Source organism: Arachis duranensis, chromosome 10 (assembly GCF_000817695.3).
Source record: "Arachis duranensis cultivar V14167 chromosome 10, aradu.V14167.gnm2.J7QH, whole genome shotgun sequence".
In the NCBI taxonomy this organism is placed as follows: domain Eukaryota; kingdom Viridiplantae; phylum Streptophyta; class Magnoliopsida; order Fabales; family Fabaceae; genus Arachis; species Arachis duranensis.
This window is the reverse complement of record NC_029781.3, coordinates 77,308,642-77,333,644: the sequence shown is the minus strand read 5'-3', so window position 1 is coordinate 77,333,644 and position 25,003 is coordinate 77,308,642. Positions and strand designations below refer to the sequence as shown.

General features: G+C 33.7%; 2 protein-coding genes across 2 annotated transcripts; one reads left to right on the top strand and one right to left on the bottom strand.

Annotated features, from left to right (window-relative positions):
* Window positions 1-1,088: 1,088 nt before the first annotated feature.
* Window positions 1,089-2,881, top strand: LOC107470342 (ethylene-responsive transcription factor ABR1). Its single transcript, XM_016089732.3, has 2 exons — window positions 1,089-1,576; window positions 2,211-2,881. The coding sequence occupies exons 1-2, from the start codon at window positions 1,180-1,182 to the stop codon at window positions 2,879-2,881; spliced, it is 1,068 nt and encodes a 355-aa protein (XP_015945218.2). The 5' UTR covers window positions 1,089-1,179.
* Window positions 2,882-9,716: 6,835 nt separating this feature from the next.
* Window positions 9,717-16,339, bottom strand: LOC107470351 (26S proteasome non-ATPase regulatory subunit 12 homolog A). The gene is made up of 12 exons (XM_016089741.3): window positions 16,198-16,339; window positions 15,796-15,990; window positions 15,254-15,361; window positions 15,057-15,161; window positions 14,917-14,973; window positions 14,619-14,815; window positions 11,658-11,757; window positions 11,462-11,574; window positions 11,212-11,362; window positions 10,971-11,048; window positions 10,210-10,458; window positions 9,717-10,019 (listed from the first exon to the last, which is right to left on the bottom strand). The coding sequence occupies exons 1-11, from the start codon at window positions 16,204-16,206 to the stop codon at window positions 10,240-10,242; spliced, it is 1,332 nt and encodes a 443-aa protein (XP_015945227.1). The 5' UTR covers window positions 16,207-16,339; the 3' UTR covers window positions 9,717-10,019; window positions 10,210-10,239.
* Between the last annotated feature and the right edge of the window lie 8,664 nt (window positions 16,340-25,003).

Here is a 25,003-nt window from a genome sequence, read left to right as displayed (position 1 = left end):
AATTATTATCGATTCAATCAATTTGAGTATTAATTTATCGGTTGATATGAGATTGATTATTGATTTGGTTGCGATAACTATCCTATATATGAGAATAAGAACCTTAAAATGGGGTGGCGAAATTGTTCATGGCTAACTAAATCGGCAACACCAAATGCCAAGTGGGATCATCCCAAATATTCCCTTTATTATGATTGGGACGTGACATGCTCAAATTTAATTACCGGCTTCATTTTCTTCAATTACCAAATTTTACAGAATTTCATGGTAACCTTATTCTCAATATGATTTTTCTTTCAAAAAATATTGGTAAAATTAAAATAATATTTTTATAATAACGCTTTCTAAAACGTCCTGCTACAAAGATGCGACTAAAATATAAAAATATTATTTTAATTTATTATATATATTATCGAAATTGGGTTTAATTTATTAATGTTGGATTATTAAGATAGAATCTACCAATTCAAGATGTCCACGTCAAAACCAAATAAAGAAAGAGAGACAATTTAATAGGGTTAATCAAAGTAATTGATTCCTGCTAGTACAAACCACCTATCAAATAAACTTGGCCATTGGCCAAAGCCAAAAGAGAAAGGACCTGTATTGTGTACGTATATAAATAGAAACATTTAGTTATTTTAGCATAGATATTACAATAAAAACATGTTCCAATGTGCATTGTTATATTATTTAATTTGGTATTGATGTCGGTTCCAACTTGCTTCTCCATTTCTCTGGCACCACCGACTAGCCCACCGGCAATATGGTTCTCTCCACACACAACACAAACCATATATGGAGGCTTGCGCCGGCAAGGTTCTGTGTTCACACTAGGCCAATTGCCCCATCACGTATAGGGAATATTAATAATTAAGATAAAATTGGAGGATAAAAAGGAATTTTTGCTTTTTGTATATTTATTTAAATATTGAATTTATCTCATTTGAAATTACTTCTTGTAGAAGTTCTCATACTCTTAATTAACACCGACTGACTCTTCAATGGCGGCTGTGAAACCAATTTGAACCTTTCCATCATTCTCTTACATATATATATAAGGAAGACAATTTCATAAGGTTGTTGAAATTTGATACTTAGAGAAGGCATGTATTTATTTAGTTGCTTACTATTATAGAACAAGCTAATTAAGCTATTATTATTATTGGATTGCATTGAATGTGTATTGCAAAGGTGGCGAATCCTCAAGAGAAAGGAAACAAGGTTGTTGAGAAGAGGGAATTGGAAGTTGATGAGAGGATAAACAACAACAATTCTACGTTGTCATCATCAATGCATATGATATTCCCAGGTTTGAATAGGGAGGAGGAGATGTCTGCCATGGTTTCGGCTTTGACCCATGTTGTCTCTGGTGAAGTTCCAACCAGTGCAGGTGACGATTATTCACTTCCAACAAGTAACATGACTTATGGTTCTTCAACATTTTCTAATTATGTTGTTGGAAGCGGCTCTTCTTCTATCAAGAGAACTAGGCAGCAAGATGATATATCCTTTGTTGACCACTTCTCTTCATCACATGGTGTAACTTCTTCATCCCCTACTACTATTCATACAAGTAAGCACCTCATATCTAAATTTTTTCCCTCTAAATCATAGATTAAATACAATAATAACTATTTTTTTAGATCAATAGTGAACAATTCGATTTTTTTTAGGGAGTACAGAATACTAGTATCAAGTAATTAAATTTAATCTCCTTTGACATTACTGTTAAGGACCAAAATCAACACAAAAAATAGATTAAATATTAATTTTACATTTAATTTGATATCTTATATTCTTATTTATAGACATTTCATTTAACATGCCTTAAATAAATATTAACTTAACTATTTAACATGTATACAAAATTAACTTTTTAAGGATAAACTTTTAATATCAAATATTGAGTTTAATTTAAATATAAATTATTTTTATATAAATTGATAATTAAAAAAAATAAATAATAATTAATTAAATTATTTAATAATTTTGATTATTAATTTTATACGAAGATAACTGTCGATCTATTTTACTTTATAAGATCATATTAGTCATATGGTTTTTAAGGTTACAAAATTAGTTACTTTACAATAAAAGAAAAAAATTTTTAACAAAAAAATATTATTGACATTATAGTTTACAATTCTAAAATGAAGTGGTAACACAAGACAAACTCTTCCTAATATTGAATTGTGTATATTATGCAGCAATGAATAGAGAATGTTCAAGAGAAAGTGGAAGTGGGAGTGGAGAGGTGGAAGGAGAAAACAGGGGAAGGACAGTCTATGAATACAGAGCAAGAGAAGAGAATGTGAGAGAGGAAGAGCCAAGAAGGAAATACAGAGGCGTGAGGCAGAGGCCATGGGGCAAGTGGGCAGCCGAGATCAGAGACCCATTCAAAGCCGCCAGAGTCTGGTTAGGCACCTTTGACACTGCCGAGGCCGCGGCCAGAGCCTACGACCAAGCCGCCCTCCGTTTCCGGGGCAACAAGGCCAAACTCAACTTCCCCGAAAATGTCACGCTCCTCCGCCACGCGCCACCGCAAATCACTGCTTCTTCGCTCGTGGCCATTCCAACTTCCACCGAAGCCATTGTTCACAGTGAGCCTCTTATTAGCACTACTTTGCATGGTTTTTCTTTTTCTTCTTCTTCTTCCGCGGGTTTGTATGGGAATTTTCCCACCATGGATTCCACTATGACGGTTATGGCTTCAAGTGTGGCTTCTCATCTTCGTCATTCTTCTCTGTCTTCAACGCAAGCTTCGCCGCCGTTCTTGTCTTCCTCTTCTGCGTTCGGTTCCACTAAGCAGTTGCCGGCGGCGTNGTTGCCGGCGGCGTGGTCATCGGCTTCCGGTAACAGCTCTTCTTCGTCGGGATAGGTTTTTCCACCGTTGCCGATTAAGATATATGAACGTTTCTCTTTTTTTTTTTTAGATTTCCCTTATTATTTTGTGCCCTAGGAAATGTTTACTGGCTCATAATTCTTGTCCCAATCTATTGTTTTGGCAAGCTGAAAAGTGAGGTTGAGGGATGAGAATTATTAACTATTAATTTTGCGTGAATAAATGCGTACTTGAGTTTCTAGTTTTTGGCAATCATATGAAATGAAACCACTTAACTTCGTGATAGATTAATTTAAGGTATCTTATTTGAATTCTAATGAGTTTCATTTAGTTTTAATGTAGGTCAACATTAAATAATTAATGGAGTATTTTATATGACAGTAATACAAGTATAATGTCGATAATTTAGAAAATAAGTACAAATTATAGAGGCACAAAAATTAACTGTGAGTGCATCAATTTCTTACCATTTAAATTAAATATTTTCTATAGAACTAAGAAAAATGATAAATAAATGTATTAATATAGCACAGTTGATTTTGTGCCTTTGGAGCTTGTACTTATTTTGGAAATGATCGACCTTGTTCTTGTATTCCTATTATGTAGGACATTCCATTGATTATTTAACTTTGACCTCTTAGTAAAACTACACTAAAACTAAATAAAACTTTTTTAGATTCAAATATGTCATTTTAAATCTTAAGAATCAAAACATGATTATGCCCAAACGTAGAGTACATATTTAGTACTTTACTCAAAATTTTTTATTTAAAAAATTTTTTAACTTCTTCATAAACATTTAAATAATTTTAATATATATAATTAGAATTTAATTTTGGCATAAATTATTTTAAATAATTATTTAATTACATTTATTTTTTTAACTGGTTATTCAAACAATTAATGTAAAAATTTGTTATTTTTACTATTATATTTATAGTATATTAAAATTAGATTAATATAATTAATAGTGAGCTTGTAAAAAGAGTATAAATATAATGGTTTATATGGATGTATTTTTTGGTAATTTGTGTATAAAACTAAATATAATATGGGTATAAATTATGGCAAATTTGTAAACCCCGTTAAATTAGTAGATAATTAGTCAATAAATTAGTTTTTAATAAGAAAAATTAGAAATACGAATATTATATTAAATTAGGATAGAGTTCATCAAAACGAGAATTTCGACACTAATTTCGAAAAAGCGATCCAAGATTGGAACGAACAGGCCGAACTGGTTGAATCGGACCCAAATCCGACCGTGGGCCCAACCGGGCCAGCCTTTAAATGAGCCCACGTTCCTTTTCTTCTCGATTTTGGCTACAGCAACGTGAAGCACACAGGAGAGAAAGGAACGCCGAAAACCCTCGGCAAAATTCAATTCACCGTAACTTCTCCGTCCGAAATCCAATCGCCGCACCGTTTGCGACCACGCGTTCATCGGGTCGAGCTCTACATTTCTACCAGAACAATTCTATTGGTAACTTGTTTAATCACTCTCAACCCTCTTTTCCCCCAGTTTTCTCATTTTCAATGGGAAGGTTGAATTTCTTTGATTTCTGATCTTTTAGGATGGAATTAGCTTGAGAAAAAATGTTCATTCTTGCTTATGTGAAGCTTGGGTAAGGTGATGATATGATAATTTTATTTTAATTTCATTGAATTTGAGTTTTGAGTATTAAATTGGATATATATGTGTTATGAATTTGTATTAGGTTGTGAATAAATTATTGGAGCTTGAAATTGTGGACGTTGGAATTTTTGGTGGAGGCTGGGATTAGTATTTTGTTGGGTTTGGAGCTGTGTTTGTTGTGAGAGAGAATTGATTTGGTCGCTACATGAGAATCGGCCAAGGTATGGTTTAGGTTTCTTACATTTAATATATAATGTTCTGTGAAAACTTAGGCTAGATGACCATAAGATAAGTTGGACTGCAGGTGTATGTTTAATGTTTAGTAATTTGTCGTAAAATATACTTGGTTGTGTTTGTGGATAATTAGTGATTGATTATGGATGGTGGTTTTTATGTTGATTTGGAAAGAACTATGATTGAATATGTTGAATGTTGTTGTTAATGAATATATTTGGTTGAGTGTTGTTGCTGGGAATTGTGTAATATTATGGAATGGAGATTGATGAAATGATGTAGAATTTATTGAGTATTAATGTTGGTATTTGAGTTGATATTGTTAGAATTGGAGAAGAATGGAATGGAATGAAAATGAGGTTTTCAATTGTTTATCAACTTTTGGTTTTGGGCTGAACTTTGGCAGGATATAACTTGGCTTCCGGAACCTCAAATTGACTTCAACTTGTTTTAAATGAAAATTAGATTTGTGAAGTTTATGTCGTTCGAAGAACGGAAGAAAAATGATTTAAAATGACCGAGATATACCCTTTGAAAGTTTGAGTTTATAAACTGTGTTTTAAATCAAATTCTGCAGCTTTGTTTTCTCAATTCAGTTACTGTTGCATCACTACTGCATCTGCCTTATTTTTTTAAAAGACGTACACCCACGCGTACGCGTCACCCACGCGTACGCGTCACCCACGCGTACGCGTGAAGTGGATTTTTGGCGATGCGTACGCGACGAGTTCCATGCGTGCACGTAAGGAGTAAACAAGCCTGTTCACGCATACGCATGACCAACGCGCACACGTGACATGAAGTTTACACCTACGCGTACGCATGACAAAAAGACACGCGCACGAGCTACAGTTTTACATTTCCACGCGCACATGTGAGTCACGTGTACGTGTGATTTCTATTTCAGCAAACATGATTTTTAATATTTTAAACTAAATTTCAAGCCTCTAAACCTCTATTTTCATTCCTTTAGTCATGAATATTAGTGTTAAACTTGGTAATCAGGTGAAGCTAGGAAATGAGGATAACTTGGAGGTAAAGTAAAGTTGAAAAGTGATGATTTGATTGTGAGATGTTATGGATGAGGCATATATGATACTTGATTGGATGTTCTGATGAAAGATTATGTATGAAGTTTGGCTTGAATGATTTAATGATCTGAGATACGAGATTCTTTGGGTAAAGTGTCGTGGCTTGCCACCACATGTACCAGGTTAAAAACTCAATACTCTGTTGACCCTATGACGTAAATGTGACCGGGCACTATATAAATTCCCGAGAATGTTACCCCCATTGAGTAATATTGATTATTTGAGATAAAGCTATGCATAGACTCTTGGGGATGCACGTCTGGGGACAGTCTAAGTACAGTTCAGACTTGTCAGATTGGCTGGATAATCGATAGATGAGTCTCATTAGCCATAGGACAGGCATGCATCATATGCATATTATTTGAACTACTTTCTTGTGTTTTAATTGGGTGTGCCTATATGTACTTGCCATGTTAAATGTGTATTTGTTACCTGCAGTAATTGTAACCTTCTTGTGCTTGCCTTTATCTATCTATTTGTCTGTGAAAATGCATGATGGAGTTGGAGGTATGGAGGAATGGCAGTATGGGACTCAGATTTAAGGTTAAGTTAGGTTTAAATATTCATAGAAAACCACCTTTTCTGGCTCCTGTTTAATACTTTAAGCTCTATAATCTGAGTGTTGGCATTCTAGGATTGCCTCTGGCATTTCCATGGCGTTATATATTATGTGTGTGGCACCTTTACCATACTGAGAACCTCCGGTTCTCATTCCATACTATTTTGTTATTTTTCTGATGCAGGTTGAGAGGCACCTCGTTAGGCATCTGGGCTCCTGAAGCGAAGTGGTTACTGGGTTATTTTGTTGTACAGTAATTTATATATATGTACTTAGCTTTCTCTCCGCATAACATTATATATGTAAATAATCTCCGGCCAGCCTTGACTTTGCGGCTGAGTTAGGAGCTTGTCATTTTGTATCTTTGGCTCTCTATTCCTACTTTTATTATTTTATGTTTGATGGTTATGGTTTTCTTCACACGCAAGTTATTCCGTTTCCAGAGCGTTACGCTTTTATTTCGCGATTTTTATTCCCTCCATTCTTCAAGATTCTTAGCATATTATAATCCTTCTGCTATTATATGTACACAATTTATTTTAGATGTCATAGCGCCTCACCACCTCTGTGTTATATCCTAGGTGTAATGCTTTGTGTGGTAGGGTGTTACAAAATTTATGTGCATATATATAAATTTACTATGAAAACCTATAAACTATACCATTTCGTTAATATTTAAGAGTTTTTAACAATTAAATTTAATTAAATTGATTTAAATTTAACAAAAATTACTCATATAATGTGTGTATAAATTATACACTTTTTTTCTTCACGATTTTTTTCTTTTCGCATGTTTTTTTTTATTTTATTGTAGCTGCTGTTGTATTTTTTGTTATTTTTTCTCTTCCTCTTCTATATAGTGTTATTGTAGTTTTTTTGTTTAATTTTTTATTTTTATTTTTTTAAGAGCGTGAAATAAAAGAAAATTACGAAAAGATAAAACAAGAAAAAAAAAGAAGAGGATAAATGTTTTGAATTGTGCAGTATTTATAAAAAATAATAGTACTAAACTTTGTTAATTATGACACAAAATGTTTTTTAATTTTGACATAATAATTTTTTGATCGTGACACAAATTTTTGTTAAAAAGTTGAAATAAGAAGAATTATGAGAAGGTGAAATAAGAAGACGATGAAGTCGAATAAAAGAAATTTTGAATTGAGTAAAACTTATTAAAAAAATAGCACCGAAAACATTTTAATCATAACAGAGAAAGTTTCTTAATTTTGACACTTTTTAACCATCATAAAAAATTTTTTAATTTTGACATCGAAATTTCTCAATCACGACACATAAAATTTTTTAACTAATTAAAAGTTATCAAAAAATTTCTTAACTCGTGTGATTCCTTGAAAACTTCTTGTATCATTTCTCAAAAATTTCTGTATCATTTTAAATAAACAATGTTGTGTATTTCTATCATTGAACTTATTGAGTGGTATTAAACTTATAAGAAATTTAACCATTCCTGTATCATGTGCAACAAATTAATATATTTCTTGTCTATATTTAAAAGTATTTTGTTGGTTGAGTAAATTAATGTTTTGAACTTGTGGTTTTTTAAACATTTTTTGTGTCATTTATAAAAAAATTTCATGTTATTTTCAATTAAATGATGTATTTTGTTATTATTGAATTGATTGTGTGATATTGAATAAATATATAAGAGATTTAACTGTTCTTATGTTATTTGTAATAATTTGATATGTCTTTTGAATCTAAAACACATTTAAATATGTTTTATTGGTTGAGTAAGTCAAGGTTCTGAACTTATAGTTTTTAAAAAATTGTGTCATTCACCAAAAATTCTTATGTTATTTATGACTAACTAAACGATGTGCTTTTGTTATCGTTAAATTAATTGTATAATATTAAAATAAGAAGATGATGATAATAAAAAAAAATAAAAAAAAATTAAATGAAAAAGAAGAAAAAAAGAAAAATAAAAAAGAAGAAAAAGAAGAGATGGTAAAAACAAGGAGATGATGATGATTACGATAATGATAATAAAAGTGGAGAAAAAGAAAAAAAAACATATGTAAATTTAATTTGGTTGGCCTTGGTTAAAAAAAAAAGTTTAATTATCTAATATTTCTACAAAACATAAAGAATTATGTGATTTGTTTAAATGTAAATAAATCTTGATTCTCTATAATCTCTTTTCAAGTATTTAATATGTTAATTTAGTTTTTTATTTGTTATTTTTTGTTCATTCGTAATAAATAAATCAACACTAAGTTTACTGTTATTTTGTGCTATTCTTTTTACACATTTATTGTATACTCATGGTATATAAAAAATAAATTTTTTATTTTTTCTATTTTTTATTAATTATATATAATATAAAAATGAAAGATTTATAAGAAAGATGTATAATATAATATTATTCTTTCTTTTATTCTCAATTTGAAAGGACTTCTATTGAATCGTGTTCTTAAAGAGTTTAATAGTTCTGCCTATGAATATTACGCCCAGACTTTATCAAGTTCACAAATTGAAATTCAATCTTTTAATTCCGTTCATGAATATTATTTCAATTGCGCATGTGGTTTTGGTTTTATTTGAATTCGCGTCTTGTCAAGCATAGAATATTAGAATCTTTCATTCATATCTGAAAAATAGATGACTCAAATGGTCCCGAAGTAAACTCCCGTTTATTTGGTGTGGTACAATGACGAACTTTATTTTTGTTGATCTTTATTTTACTGAACTTGGCATTTAAGAATATAAATCAAGATAGTTCATATTCAAATAAGATTGATTTTGACCAAAATTTAACAAAGAATCTAAGAAATCAACTTATTCCAATAGAAATTAGTTCTAGGGTAGATGTAGATGTTGATTATTATTCGGATTCCATGCAACATTGCAAGACAAGGGAAGATTCGCCCAGTTAATCAATTACTATTAATTAGAGAACAATGCTTGAGGTGCCTTTCAGTATATTTCTTCCTTGCGTATGAGCAAAGTAATATGAAGCCATTATTTGCTTTGAAGTGTTCTTTTTGACCTTTATACGACCTCTTAGGATCCAACATGTTTGCACGCAAAAGAGCTTGGTGAAGTGTTGAACACCGAAGTAATCATATTCTTGTGCAAGTAATTGAGAGCCTTTCAAACAAGTATTAAACAATAGAAGAGTTCTACGAAACAATTCTTGACTAAAGTGTTAATAGAATATTTCAATGAAACAATTTCTCCGTTCACTATAATTAATTGTGGGGTCATAATTTTAACTCTTTCTCGCTAACTTATTTGAATTTTTTTTACAGAAAGCATTAATATATTTGTACGAATCAAACGATACAATAAAGAAAAAATAGCAAGATACTCGGAGTGAGCGGATGAGAATGAGAAAATTAAATAGATAATTATAAATGAACAGGGCTCAATTTCTGCCCAATGCTACAAACTAATCCGGTTTGAGAATCCTGTCACAAGTCAGCGGTTAAGGTATGTACGAGTAGTGTACAACAGTAAGAGAATAATATATCCAGCTCTACCCTGATTACATGAATGACGAATACAAAAGGAAATAAAAAAACAAAAGAGGCATACCGCTTAATGCAAAATCCTCACCAATGTAATCAGTCACAATTCAAAAGAACATGTAAGGCACCTCAAGTCAAAGTCACATCTATAATGGGGTTCAACCTGCAATTTACCAAGACACGAACATTGTGAATTTGTGATCAAGACGGGAAGGGGCTAGTAGGAATGAGGAACAAAATAGAATCAATTTACTCTTTAAGCCCGCTTTTTCCCTACCTTCCCCCTCTATAACCCCACCTCAAAAGCACAAACCAAGTAAATATGGAGTTAGAGGAGGAGGACAGAGTTGTACCTGCAACTTTAATTGGTGATATGGGCGTCCTTAAGCCTTCAAAGCAGCTTTATGAATCATAGTTTCTTTGTGTATCTGATGACAACTTTTCTCCACAAGATCAAGCAATTTCTCTAAGTTTGCTGCCCATGAGTTGAGAATGTCATTGCTATCCTTAGCAGTCTGGAAACAAACTATTCCGGTGGGCCTATCAATCTTTGCAACCAGTGCCTTGGACACAACCATGTCTGACAGATGCTTTTCAGCTTCCTGAATTCAGCAGGCAGAATCGGTTAGGATCTTTATATTTAAAAAACATTTGCAACAATTTGCCTGTATCTCATTAAGAAACTAGAAAATAACCAGCATTATGTGGCCAATGAACTAAAGTAGCATAATAACATAGGCCAAACAACCTCTGCTCAATAATGATAATAATGGTAAAACTTACGTGCAATTGTCTTCACGTGAAATTGATAATTGAGAACCGTCGGATGATTTTGACATGTTTGACTAAATTGTCATCTAATAATTCTCAATTATCAACTTCATATGAAAACATCTGCATATGAGTTTCTACCAATAATAATAATAAACAACCTCAGTTGTCTCCCGTCTCCCCATCCCCTCTTTCTCCCTAACAGCCAGTGTACAAGAACTTGGATACTTCTTGTCTGAAACACTATACCGCAGTAAATACCAATATGTAAGCCCAAACAGAAGTAAAGCAATTATCTAGCACAACAAACTTCTAATATATAATAAGAACAAGCATTACAAACCTGAACACTGAGACACAAAAGCTCTGCAAGTCTCTTCAAAGTAATCCTTGCATAGTACTTTGATACGACAATAATATTCTGAATAATAACCAAAAAAAGAAAAAAGAAATATCCTCGTTAATGCTCGCATCCTACATGATGAAGTGTGAAAACAACACATACCCAAAATACATCCCAAATTCCCAACCATATGGGAAGGGTGACCCTTGGCAAAAGGAAATGTAAAATTAGAGATAATTACATGTTCAATTATTCTTTCCTTCAGATCTTCTGCTGCTTTTTCACCCAAAGACTTTCCAAGATTCTTTTCATTTTCAAACTCATTCTTGTATGCATCCCAAAGGCTTGTCCATTGAATAACCTCCATGGTGACCAACTGTTTCAACAGTAATCTATGGCATACCATAAAAGATAAGCACTCGATTACAAGGAAATGATAAACAGAAACCTGTAGCAGGATAGCATGGAAGAACAAAATAAGGAAGACATACTTAAAGTTTGGAATCTCAGACAGATTCTTATCCTCCAAGGTGGAATTGAGAAGACTTGATTGCATTGGATCATGTGGTGCTAGAACCAAGTGCCAACATATTTTCCTCAGGATCTACGTGTATAAGGAATTATTTAGAAAGCAGTCACAAAACAATAACATATAAAGCAGATGAAGAGAAAGAAAGGAAGGCCTACTGGAATCCACTCGGCAGGATTTTCTTTGACAGATGGAATTTCGTATATTGCCTTGTAGCAACGACAAATTTCAAGATAATCATTTTTGTGGGAATAATACCTTCAAGGGTAACAAAAACAACCATAAGACAACAAGCTTTTATGATCAGAACATAGCCATTGCCATTTAAAAAGCTATTAGTTGGAAAGAAAATAAGTGACCATAAGCATCATATAGACACAAACTTGGCTAGCTGGAAGGAAAACAAGTGATTATTACATATCAAATTCGTGCCTTGAAAGCCTAAAAGCATCCCAGGGGAAATGAAGTCCTTTACATCTAATTTCATCCCTCAAAATGATAGAAAATAAAAAAGAACTACCATTCAATGCTCCAACAGATTCCTTCCCTTCTAGACTATGTTTCTCAAATAAGAATCATTTAGATCAAGTTCTCACTTCTTACTGAAGTAAACCTTAAGAAACAAGAGCTAGAGACAAAAAGTGAAAGAACACACGCAGGTAAGTACTTTTATATAAACAGAAAGTCATTAGCGACGCCTGTTTATTTATTGGGGTGGAGTTGTATCCCTCCTTCACATTATGCCTCATAATGCCAGAACAAAAGGATATATCCTGGATGTACTTGTGAATTGAGTTTATGAAAGGAAGGGACAGGTTAGAACAGTCCCTTCCCTTCCAAAACCTAAACTAATAAACACACTCTCAAATGTTAAAGCACCCTCCCCCATCCCTCTGAAAAAAATACAGCAGAGCACTTTGAATATCTATGTGATGTTAAATACATCTGTAAATCAAACAAAATGGAAAGAGACGATAGAGTCATAAAGGTCAGCAACAATATTTGTTACTAAACCTGATAGAAACAGGTTTGGTTTAGTTTACAAGAGGAGAGGCAAATAGTCTATCAGCTGGTTTTAGTTGTTTTAGTTCCTAATTACTGTTAACTGGCTATCTGTTTGTTCCCTTTGAGCTGCACTAACAGGCATAAGGGCAATAGTCTTAATCCTAGCTGCTGCCTATAAATACTAGTTGATCAGTTAGTTTTAGTTTCGGTCAAAATTCTGTTAGATCAGTTAGAATAGGAGACGTAGTTGGTAGTTCCAACAGTGACTTCCAATAAGGGATTGTGATTTGCAATCCCTAGTTCATCAATAAAGCCTACCAATTTTGTTACTACCTGATCCTAGCAACCGGTATCAGAAGTCCACAGATCCTGGAAGCTTGTGGTGAACGGTGCAACCACGATCGCGGAAAACGGAAGGGAGAATGGATGCAACAGAATCGCAATTTGATCGCTTTGAGGGTTTGTGTCGCATGCTGCAGGAGATGTTGCAGTGGATTGACGTGCGCGTGGATTCCATGGAGCAGAGTGCTCCAGTCCGTCACCAGTGGAGTTCTTTGGCGTCGCACCAGGCCACCGGTGGCTCGTAGGGGAGTAGAAGCACGACGGAGCAGTGGAGGAAACTCGAGCTCCCAATTTTTCGTGGCGAGGATGCCATGTCATGTATCGAGCGTATGGAGCAGTTTTTCTTGCTCAGAGGTGCCGGAGGAGGAGTGGCTCGCAGTGTCATCGTTCGCCATGGAAGGCCGCACTTCACATGGTTCTGGTGGTGGGAGGCAACCGCACCGACACTGTAGGGGCAGTCCCTCCGGATGGTGTTACTGTGTCACTTCCAACCTGAGCGGTTGCAAAGTTCCTATCAATCGCTGTTGAGGCTGAGACAAACAGGCACCGTGCGAGACTACGTTGATCAGTTTGTGCTGCACGCGCATCCTCTGCGTCTGCAGGGTCTAGCTCCAGAGTTGTTGATGGATTTGTTCTTGAATGGGTTGAGGCTTGAGGTGAGTGAAGAATGCAGGCTGTTCTTGTTCTAGACTGTGGATGAATTGATGGAATTGGCGCAAAAGGTGGAGAAAGTAACATGGTGCTGTGGACTGCCCCTGTCTGCGTTGTGGATACGCCTATGACACAGAACTTCATTAATAACAAGCCAATACTCGCAGCGGCGTCGACGGGTTCGGCAAGCAAGGGTCCGGAGTCAGGGGTGGAGCCTCCAAAACAACAGGCAGTGCGGCACCTTAGCAATGAGGAGTACAAAGCTAAACATGCACGAGGCAAATGCTTTTTCTGCGATAAACCATACTCAGCAAAGCATGTGTGCAAGAAAAGGAATTCAAATTGCTGATTACGGAACCTGACGCTGAGGAGGGGGATTGGTTGGATCTCTCTTCACATTATGCCTCATAATGCAAGAAACAAAAGCATATATATTGGATGTGCTTGTGAATTTGAGTTTATGAAAGGAAGGGACAGTTTAGAACAGTCCCTTCCCCTCCAAAACCTAAACTAATAAACACACTCTCAAATGTTAAAGCACCCTCCCCCATCCCTCCAGAAAAAATACAGCAGAGCACTTCGAATATCTATGCAATGTTAAATATATAACTGTAAATAAAAAAATATGGAAAGAGACGGTAGAGTCATAAGGGTCAGCAACAATATTTGTTACTAAACCTGATAGAAACAAGTTTGGTTTAGTTTACAAGAGGAGAGGTAAGTAGTCTACTTGCTGGTTTTAGTTCCTAATTGCTGTTAATTGGCTCTCTGTTTGTTCCCTTTGAGATGCACTAGCAGGCATAAGGGAAATAGTCTAGGGAAATAGTTTTAGTCCTAGCTGCTGCCTATAAATACTAGTTGATTAGTTAGTTTTAGTTTTGGTAATTCTGTTAGATCAGTTAGAATAGGAGAGGAAGAACTCCCTCCATAGTTGGTAGTTCCAACAGTGTGTTCCAATAAGGGATTGTGATTTGCAATCCCTAGTTTATCAATAAAGCCTACCGATTCTGTTACTACCTGATCCTATCAAAACCACATCAAGATTCAAAACATCGCCCAGTAATAAATTTCTATTTAGACTGAACAATAAGCAACATAACGGAAAGTATTGATTAATTTACCGAATCATTAATTCGTAATACATCCGCTTCAACTCTGGCAGAGATGGTATATCAGCAGGAGCTTCTTCAACAACACTATCACCTTCTTTAGGTTTTTTCTTTTCCTTTGAAGCATCAGCATCAAATACTCTCGTACTAATTTTTCTTGAAAGTATTTGTGCACGAACATAATCTTGACGGTCTAGGCACAAACGAACCTGCAATATTTAATGCAAGAAAATCCTTATTCCACAGCTAAAATGCAACATCAAATTATGGCAGATGTCATCACTAAAGGAAAGAGAATGATGTCTCATACTTGTTCAAGAATGAAAGCAATTTTCTCAGTTTTTGCCATGGCACCAAAAGTTTCCACCTGTTATGAAGGACCATTACATGAGTCAACTGACTACTAATTGCATAATCAAAACCATCACAACATTCAGCATCCACACCAACCGCAATTTCTTGCATCAAATCAGCAGCTTCAGCTATAAGCCCTTGTTCCTCCTTAATCTTGGCAAGTTTTTTGACCAATCGAGCTCTCTCAATCTCAACATATATCTAATAAATGATACAAATGTCATATGTACATATCACTCAGCAGACAACAACAGAAGTTAATAAGGAAAACTGTGAAAACATCACAAGCTCACCTTCCCTGCAGATACACTGTTCAAGGTTTTGATGAGTTCTATACGTGTTTCAATATCTGGTGTTTCATCAATATATTGCATTGCCTGCTGGACCATTACTGTGACAGCCTGTGAACAAAAAGAACAGGTTTCTCAATGGCAGAGCATATCATGTTTCTTGCTCCACTTAAAAGAAACCTTTATCTTTATACTATCTAAAATACAACCAAATTGCATTCCGGCATATCAATCCAGCATTTTGCTTCACAGACAAACCATAACAGATGAAATTACATTTCCCAACATGACGCGTTTAATAGAAACCTTAACCTTCTTTTCTACCAGCCCTAGATTCTCATCGATTTTCAGAACAGAAGTTCCATTCTCATCCACACAATATATATTACAACATATAGATGCAGACACAAAATACCCTTAATTACATATAGCAACCCGTCATAAAAGAAATGGCAGCAGCAGCAGCTGAATCCCTAAACAACTTAAAAGACTTCAATTACATAATCAAGAATAAAAAAGAATGGAGGATCCTGTGTACGGTGTACCTGCTTAAGCTGACCACGTCGTTTGGACAAGAGAACAATCTGGTCGTTGAGAGTTTTCCAGTCTCGCGCCTCAAGGCAGAGCCGGAGAATATCGGTGACGGCCTTCCTTGTGACGGCAACGTCCCCGGCGAGCCTCCCATGCTTCTCTTCATTCAACAACTTCTCTATGGCCGCATCTAAATTCCCCGAGTTTCCCTGTCCCAATTCCAATCATATAATATCAAATATCGGAATTTCGCCACTGCTATTAATAATTGATAATAATAATAGCGATAGTTCAGCGCGGCAGCTCCATCGACGTAAACTAAACTAAACAGCATTTACAGTGCAAGAATAACATTATAAGATCTGAAGCTACTCGAATTTTAGTTTGTTGAGGAATCGAGAGAGGCGTATACATACCATGACCATGGATGTCAGCTGAGCTGAGAGATCTATTAGCTAACGCTTTCCAACAGGAGCGACGTCGCCGATTACCGATTCTACTACTCAAAAGGAAACGTGCCAGAGGGGACAAGCCAAGCCCTTCTTTGAGTAACATGGAAACCATTTTGGGCTTTTAGGCCCAATTAGTTTCAGATGTCATAGTAGTGGTCCAATTGTCAAATATGAACCCTGCTCATCATCATGCCCTTCTAATAAAATTGAAAATTCCAAAACCAACTTGATTTGGTTAAATAGTCTATTCATTCATTAGAAATTTAAATTTCGTCTTATGCAACAACAAAAAAATTTAAAGATTTCAAAGCCGTCTTTTTTATAATTAGCTGATAATTCTTGTAAAAAAATATAAAATAGTTTATATACATGTAGATAGGCATGCATGTAATTTATAATTAAATTATGCTCTGTGCATTTTACACGATTTTATTGCATGATATTAAAGATAAATAACTTGCTTATGTAATTAGAATGAGTAAATAAATAGGATTAGCTGAAATAAAATAAATTTTATTTCATGCATTTATAAATAATCCAAAAAAAATACAGCACAATGTATGCATATTAGTTACACAATGAATGAAAAATCTTTAGTTTATTTAGGATTAATTACTTTTTTCGTCTCTAAGTTTTGGGCTGAAAATTAAATTTATTTTTTATTTTTTTATTATTAAAATCATCCCTAACGTTATAAAACATTATAAAATCATCTTTTTGTCCATAAACAATATTTTTTAGACAATTTGACCCTTAAACAAAAACAAAAAATATTAAAAAAATAAACTACCACATCTCATCCCTCCCATCGAAAATAGAGAAACAAAAAAAAAAAGAAACCAAAAGACGCAGAATAAAAGAAGAGAGAAACAAAAAGGAAGAAAAAAGAAAAGGAAATAAAGAAGAAGGAAACAAAGCAGAGCAATAGTCGGTGTTGAGTCATCGGCGCCAATCACCGCCGTGTAGAGCTCTTATGGAGCCTTAACTCGAAGCGGAGACTCGATCTGGAGAAGTTATAACGGTTCAGATCTGTCCGCAAGAACTAAATCGGAGTGGAACTGGAAACATACGGGAGGGGAGGAAGCTTTCTGTCGTCATGAGTAGAGGTTCTGGCGAAGATGAGCCAGGTAGTCACGAGTCGCTGCAGCTGTCCGTCGTCTTCGTCATTGCTTCGGTCACGAGTCACGAGTTACGGTGGAGGTTCCGGTGAGGACTAGCAAATGCTTTCTTTCATGATCACCGTTCAACGAGAGAGATCGAGGGTTGTGTTCATATTCTCTGCTTGAAGAGGGTTTCTTGGGATAGAGAGGGTTTGGGGTTCATGTGGCATGTGGATCTGGAACCTCTGGGAAGAAGGAGATGAAAAAGAGAAGACTTGTTCTTCATATATGGAACTTCTGGGGTTCATGTTCTCTCTTTTTTCTCTGTTCTCTCTTCTCTCTTTTCTGCGTTCTCTCTTGAGTTTGAAGGATTGGATTTTTGAATTTTTTGTCTTGAATTTGAATGTAGTGTTGTTGTTGATGGATTTTTGAATCTAAATATGTTGTTGTTGTTGATTCTGTGTTAGTTTTGTTTGATTTTTTTGGAATTAAAAAAATAGTTAGTGGTGTTGTTGTTATGGATTTTTGAATTTGGATATATTGTTACTGTTGATTCTGTTTGATTTTTTTAAATAAAAAAAATACTTGATATTGTTGTTATTGAAGATTTGTGTGGAGACTAAAGAAGAAGATGAAGAAGAAAGAAGATATGAGAAGATGGGTTGTTATGAGAAGAAGAAGATGAAGGGTTATTGTTGTAAGTGAGAAAGGAAGAGAAAAGGAATCTGTATTTGGTTACATTTTTTTAATTTTTGTTTAAGGGTAAAATTGTCCAAAAAATATTATTTTTGGACAAAATGATGATTTTATAACGTTTTATAACGTTGAGGATGATTTTAATAATGAAAAAAGATCGGGGACGATTTTGATTTTGAGCCAAAATTTTAGGAACGAAAAAAATACTTAACTCGTTTATTTAATATAACATTCACCTAAGATTCTAAATAAACCGTCTGATTACATTAATTAATAAAAAATGACAAAGATAATTTTAAAGTATATACTTATACAAATACAAAAAAGATAAATTAAAGCAAAATTGTGATAAAAACTAAAAATTATCATGTTATCATGAACTCAAACAAAATACATATTTTTCAACTAAATATGATATCTTAATATTACATCCATCAATATATTTAATTGAATTGGATCGTCCGTAACAATAACTGAAAATCAGCAATATCCAAATTTATTCATGTAAACAAAACAAACATAATAGTAAATACTATTTAAGATCTGCAACATTACTTAACTTCTCATTCTCATCAACAATCATACAAGTTTGTTGAAAAATATGAACAATACAATTAATATTAATAATTAAAAAATAAAATAATTATGAAGATAAATTTTGTTATTTAACGCAATTTTATATATTATTTTTTAGGTTTACTATATAATTATTATACAAAATTTTTAACTAAATAAATTGATCAACTAAATTAGTTGATCAACTCAGATGTATATTATTTGAAAATAAAAAAGATAACCACCAAAACTATTTTAATATTTTTCAAACATAATATTTTTGAGTTTAATAATACATAATTTTACTAACATAGTGAACTTAAGTTATTATATATTTAGTCTCCTTATATAGAGAAAAATCTAGTAAGATAAATTATTAATTGAACATTACTGACATTAGAAAATTGTATTTGAAGTATAACAACTATAAAGTAGTATATATTGACTTTATGCTGATCAATTTGAATAAAATGAAAAATTTCAAAAATAATATTCATCCATCATAATTTATTTGTAAAACTTAATAGATAATATTCTAGATTCGAATTTTAATTTATTTGTAAATCTCTTTAAAAAAAAATCAAATTTTATCTATTACACAAACAAATTAAATAAAAGATCAGATATTCAATTCAAACCCTGAATTTATAAAGAAAAAAACTTTGTCCAAAATCTGATTAGTCAATATATAAATCAGAATAATAAAAACTCAAACTGGTACAATAACATAAGAATTATAAACACCTTAATGAAAATTAGTCCAATTGGAACAAAGTACATTAACTCTTTGCCTGTTGGCCTCTCGCAACAACACAGTAGGTTCAAAAGGCAGGAATACTAAAAAGTTTGATTCTAAACTTAGTTTGAAAGATTAATTATTAATAAAAATTCATATAATTTAAAAAAAAACTTGCATACATAAAAATCTAAAAAAAATAAATGATAGCTTCAACAAAGTAAATGTATTTCGAGAATATTTTATGAATATTTTTTTTTTTTACTTTTGGATAAAGTTCTAATTTTATTAAGGGGAATATAAGGCATTTTCTTTTATTTTTAACTTTTGTTAAGCAAGTAAGAAATGACAAGAAACTTCCAAGCCAATATTAAGAGAAAAAGAATTTGTGAAAAATATGAAATTAAAACATGGACGTGACAAAAATGATATTTGTTTTTTAGGTGCATTAGTATTTTGGCTAGTGTAAAATTTATGCATTTTTAAGAAAAAATATTTTAAATCCCAATCTAAAAATTGTAAGTAGATTTTAAGTTGAGTAACAGATCAAGTAGTAAAAATCATTCTATTAAAAAAATGGTGCATACAAGATGAAATAATTAACTATGATGCAAAGAGAAATAAAAGAATAATAATTTTCAACTCTTTTAAACTTTTTGTATATAAATATCTTAAAAAACCTACTGATGAGATTAATATAATAGTATTTATATTTACAAAATTGAAATTTTATTTGTTTACAAACAACTAAAAAGGGAATATTAAATCTATAAGCACAATAACTTTTAATACATTCAAGACTGTAATTTAATTTTTATTTTTAGAGATTAATACAGTAGTGGATATTTTATAGTAATTTATTGACCTAATTTTGATATTTTTAGAGTGAAAGTGAGCTTGGTAATTTTATTATGTATCTTTGCATCAAGATAAAAACAATTTATGATTGTGATTGGATAAAATATAGCATGTGCGACAGAAAGGATAAAAGACCATAATAAAGTAACAGACTAACAGTTATTAGGGTTGGATGAAAAAAATATAAATTTTGATTCATGCAAAGGAATCCGTTAAATTACAATTTGAGAATTGTAATTAAGGTAGGCACTCCAAACTCTAAATGAAAGATCATTAACATTTAAATCTTACAATCAAGGAATCAACATTTTAGAATAGTGACATATTGTATAAGAATTTATTCTAGGAATTGAAAAATAGCAAAAAAGAGACCCTAAGAAAAATCAAGAGCTCTTAATACTGGCACAAGTCACATTTTCAAAGAATCTTCTCTTTTTCTCTTTTCCTTTCAGGACTACGTGACTCTACATCACGATTCCCTTTTTTTCCTTTCAGGACTACATGCCTCAACATCACGATGACCATAAAGGTCAATTTGATCAACCTAAACAAATAATTGCCAAAGTAATACAAATGTTTGAATCTTGTGGTTAATAATATTTGCTATTACTGTAACACCCTACTACACAGAGTTTTACGCTTAAGTCGTAGAACAAAAGTAGTGTGGTGTTACGGACCTCTAAACAGCAAAATAAATACATAATAGAGAAAAGGATAATATAATATGAGCCTTGAAACAAAACGGTAAACAAATTCCGCAAAAATGAAAAAGCGCAACGCTCAACGGAAAAGATTACTTGCGTGCTAAGAAACCTTATAAGAACATGATAGAGATAGATATATATATATATAAGTATTCCCAAAATACACCAAAATATCAAAGTAAACTCTTATCTCTCCCTCAACCTCTAAGAGGAGTAGCATACATAAGTTACTTAGAGAGTAAGCTAAATACATATATACATATATACAAACAGAAAATTCAAAATACACCCAAGTACTACTTCGCTTCCCAAGATCCAGATGCTTAGCGAGGAGCCTATTGACCTGCATCTGAAAAATAACAATACAATACGGAATGAGAACCGAAGGTTCTCAGCATGGTAAAAGTGCCACGCGTATAATAAATAAGGTCCTGAGAATGTCATAGGCAATCCTAGAACTCCGTTATTCAGTTATCCAACTTAAGTACTAAACAGAAGCTATAAACAGGGGTAGGTATTCTAAATCTACCTAACTTACTCAAGTTCAATCCTAACTAACACCAAACTATTTTTCCATTTCCTCCATCCCTCCATCATCCTTAATGTAACAGAAACAAGCAACCAAACAAGTTCACGCACAAGTAATGAGCAGATAATACAAATAGCAAGTATAAAAGGTAGCAGGTGATATATATCAATTAGGCAAAACCAGGAAATGCATATCAATCAAAACAAACAAATGCATATGATGCATGCCTGTCCTATGGCTGACGGGGCCTATCTGTCGGTTATCTAGCCAACCCGACAAGTCCGAAAACCTTAGACTGTCCCCTGTCTTGCATCCCCAAGAGTCTATGCATAGAGTTCACATTCATTCATCATGTAATCACTCAATGAGGGCTATCCATACCCGGGAATTTATACGTGCCCGGTCACCCTTACGACGTAGGGTCAACAGAGTATAGAGATTCAACCTGGAACACGTGGTGGCGAGCCACAAATTTTTACCCAGGAAAACTCGTATCTCAGATATCATTATTCATAAGCCATGGCAATTATTATCGATACATCATCAAATACCAAGCCTTAGCGTTAAACTTCGTTAACATTCTTATTTTCTTCATAAAAGCCACTATTTACAACTTCACCCTCAAGTTATTTTGTTTTCCTAGCTTCTTTTATCTAATAGACCTAGAACCATACTCTAAGCCTTAAAGGAAAGAAAATGGATGTTTAGAAGTGGTAAATTGGTTTAAAAACAGTCAAAACTAGTTTTTGCAGCAGGCAGCATCCACGCGTAGGCCACGCGCATCGTGGAGCGTAAATCAAGTCACGCGTACGCGTGAGTCATGCGTACGCGTGAATATCCACACATACATACGCATGTCTCTCGCGTATGCGTCGCCAAAATTCCATGCCACGTGTACACGTGGTGGCTCACGCGTGGATGAGTGTCTTTTAAAAAAATTTGGCAGAATGCCTTGCAAGCTTGCAGCAACCAGATTTTAACCCCTGCTTCACAGTTTCATATATCAAATTTCCATTATCCATAACTTTCTCCTCAAAATTCCGTTTTTCACAAAATTGATATTGTTTAAAAATTTACAAAACCATCTTTCATTTGCAACAAACCACAACTCAATCCAAAATTTGAGGAGTAACTTATGGACTTCCAAAGTTCATCAAAAACCGATTTTTAACCAATTCCCAACCAAACCTCATTTTCATCGACTTAAGTTTCTTACCATTAAAACTTGTATTATGATACTATATCAACTCAAATCATCAACAACCATTGCCAATATAACCTTTAACCAACTCAACAAACCTTGATCATCAATAATTATCCACATTTACTTCATACATCAATGACCCTTCATTTGTTTATATCAACTCTTCACCTATACCAACCTTCATCATGTATTTATCAATCTTCCATCAACATATACCAACTAAATGCCATTAACATAAATCAACCCTTTATACACATTAATCCATCAACTTCACATAACAACTCTTTATTAACAAACACCAACCATAATCCATCAACATATCAACATCAACACAACCCATTATAAGCAAGTCCAAGAGCATAAATTAATAACCACAATACCTCATAATTTCAATATATGTTCATCAACAACTTATTCCAACAATATTACAAAACTACTCATTAAATGCAATTAACAATTCAACTTATCATATGGTTCCTCTAACCTAAGTTTTCACAACACCGTAAATATTAAACGTGCGAAACTTAAACCATATCTTGGCCGATCACTTAGTGTCACCCAAGGCATCCTCACAACACAAATCACAGCCCTCCAAGCTTAATTAAAACATCCCCAAAACAAGTCTTGATCACCGATAAGCCTTCAAGTACTCCCAACTAAATTCCAATGCATATATACACACTTAATCTACACCTAATTCATATACATGTTCTAATTTCAGTTTTTCCATAATAAATACAAGATTGAGCTAGGGTTAGGGTGCCCTGACCATACCCATATGCTCAATAACTTGAGCCCAAAAGTCTCGGAAGCTAAATTGAGCTTAAAATAGAAAATTGGACAAGATTTCACTATAAGATTTCAATTTCATGAAAGAAAAGGGATAGAGATTCTGAAACAAAAATGAAGCTTACCAGTGAAAATGACCTGACAGAATCATAGAGCTCAACGTGATGGACGCGTGACCGCAAACGGTGCTGTGATTGGAGCTCAAACGAGGAAGTTATGGTGGTTGGAATATTTTATTAGGGTTAGGGAGCTCTCCTCCTCTCCCCTTCTGTTATGGCATTGCAGCAACTAATGAGGGAGAAGAGAGCTATTGTGTCATTTATATTATGGGTCCGGTTGGATCCACGGGCCCAGTTTGGGCTCTGACTCAACCGGTTTGGCCCTTCCGGTCTGATTTTGGGTCAAATTTTCGAAATTGATGTCAAAATTCTCGTTTTGAAGAACTCTATCTTATTTTGATATTAGTTTTGTATTTCTAATTTTCCTATTTAAAATTCGATTTATTGACTAATTATTTACCGATTTTAGCGGAGTTTACATCCTACCCACCTAATTAGAAATTTTGTCCTCAAAATTTAGAGTAAGTTACCTGAAAATAGGTGTGGGTAGTCCTTCCGCATCTCTGTCTCAAGCTCTTAGGTGTATTCTTCAATACTAGCCCAACTCCAAGCTACTATCACCAAGGGAACCTCCTTTTCGCGTAGACGCTTGATGCTGGTATCATCAATCCTAACCGGAGTTACTGGAAGCGTCAGATCTTCTCTCACTTGGACTGATTCCGGCTCTAGGACATGACTAGGATCAAAAGTGTATTTACGAAACTGCGATACGTGTAACACGTCATGCAGGTTCAAAAGATGTGGTGGTAGCGCGATCCTATATGCCATTGGTCCAATTTCCTTCAGGATTCCTAATGGCCCAATGTAACGGGGGTTTAACCTTTTTAGTTTTTGATTGTTCATCCGATTCTAGTTCGTTGATTTAATCTTCAGAAGCATTTATCCTCTCCCTTCCAACTTGAGAAGTCTTCCTCTTGTTCTACCTAGCTCTTTGTCGACTTTCATCTCGAGAATCTTAACTCAAACTTGCATAACTTTTTCTCTGTTGTTTTGGCTATCAAATTTAGGAATTAAGATGTTCGATGTTTCAGTTTTCGATTAATTCAGAAGTGTTTAGCGTACTGTGAAGTCTCACCTCCTCCCTAATGTATAATCTCGTTGATATCCTCAATAAGTAGTTTACTCTGATGGGCAAACGAACTTGATCACTTGATCCATGAGTTCCTAACAGCATCACCTGTTGTCCGAGACCTTGGCAATTTATTATGAAATTGATAGCTATTTCCCTTTTGCTTTTAATGTAGAACCTTCGACGGTTGTAGCATTTCGAACGGCTTCTGGTGGTCTTTTATTTCTTTCTCATATGTCAAACTTATAATTATATAGATTTTCTTTTCATTCTTCACTTCTGGCTACTCAAAATATCTTCTTGGATTCGTGGTAGGTTTTAGAAATCTTAAGGTAAATTCGAAAATCCTCTCTTGTAAGTTTCGGGCAATAGTTTCTCATTTTATCTTCTGATTTCGACATTAGACATATA

Coding starts and splice junctions, on each gene's coding strand:
- LOC107470351 (XM_016089741.3), bottom strand. Junction 11,758..14,618: donor TATTACGAATTAATGATTCG/GTAAATTAATCA, acceptor TTACCCTTGAAG/GTATTATTCCCACAAAAATG. Junction 11,363..11,461: donor TCTGAGATTCCAAACTTTAA/GTATGTCTTCCT, acceptor GGTATGCCATAG/ATTACTGTTGAAACAGTTGG.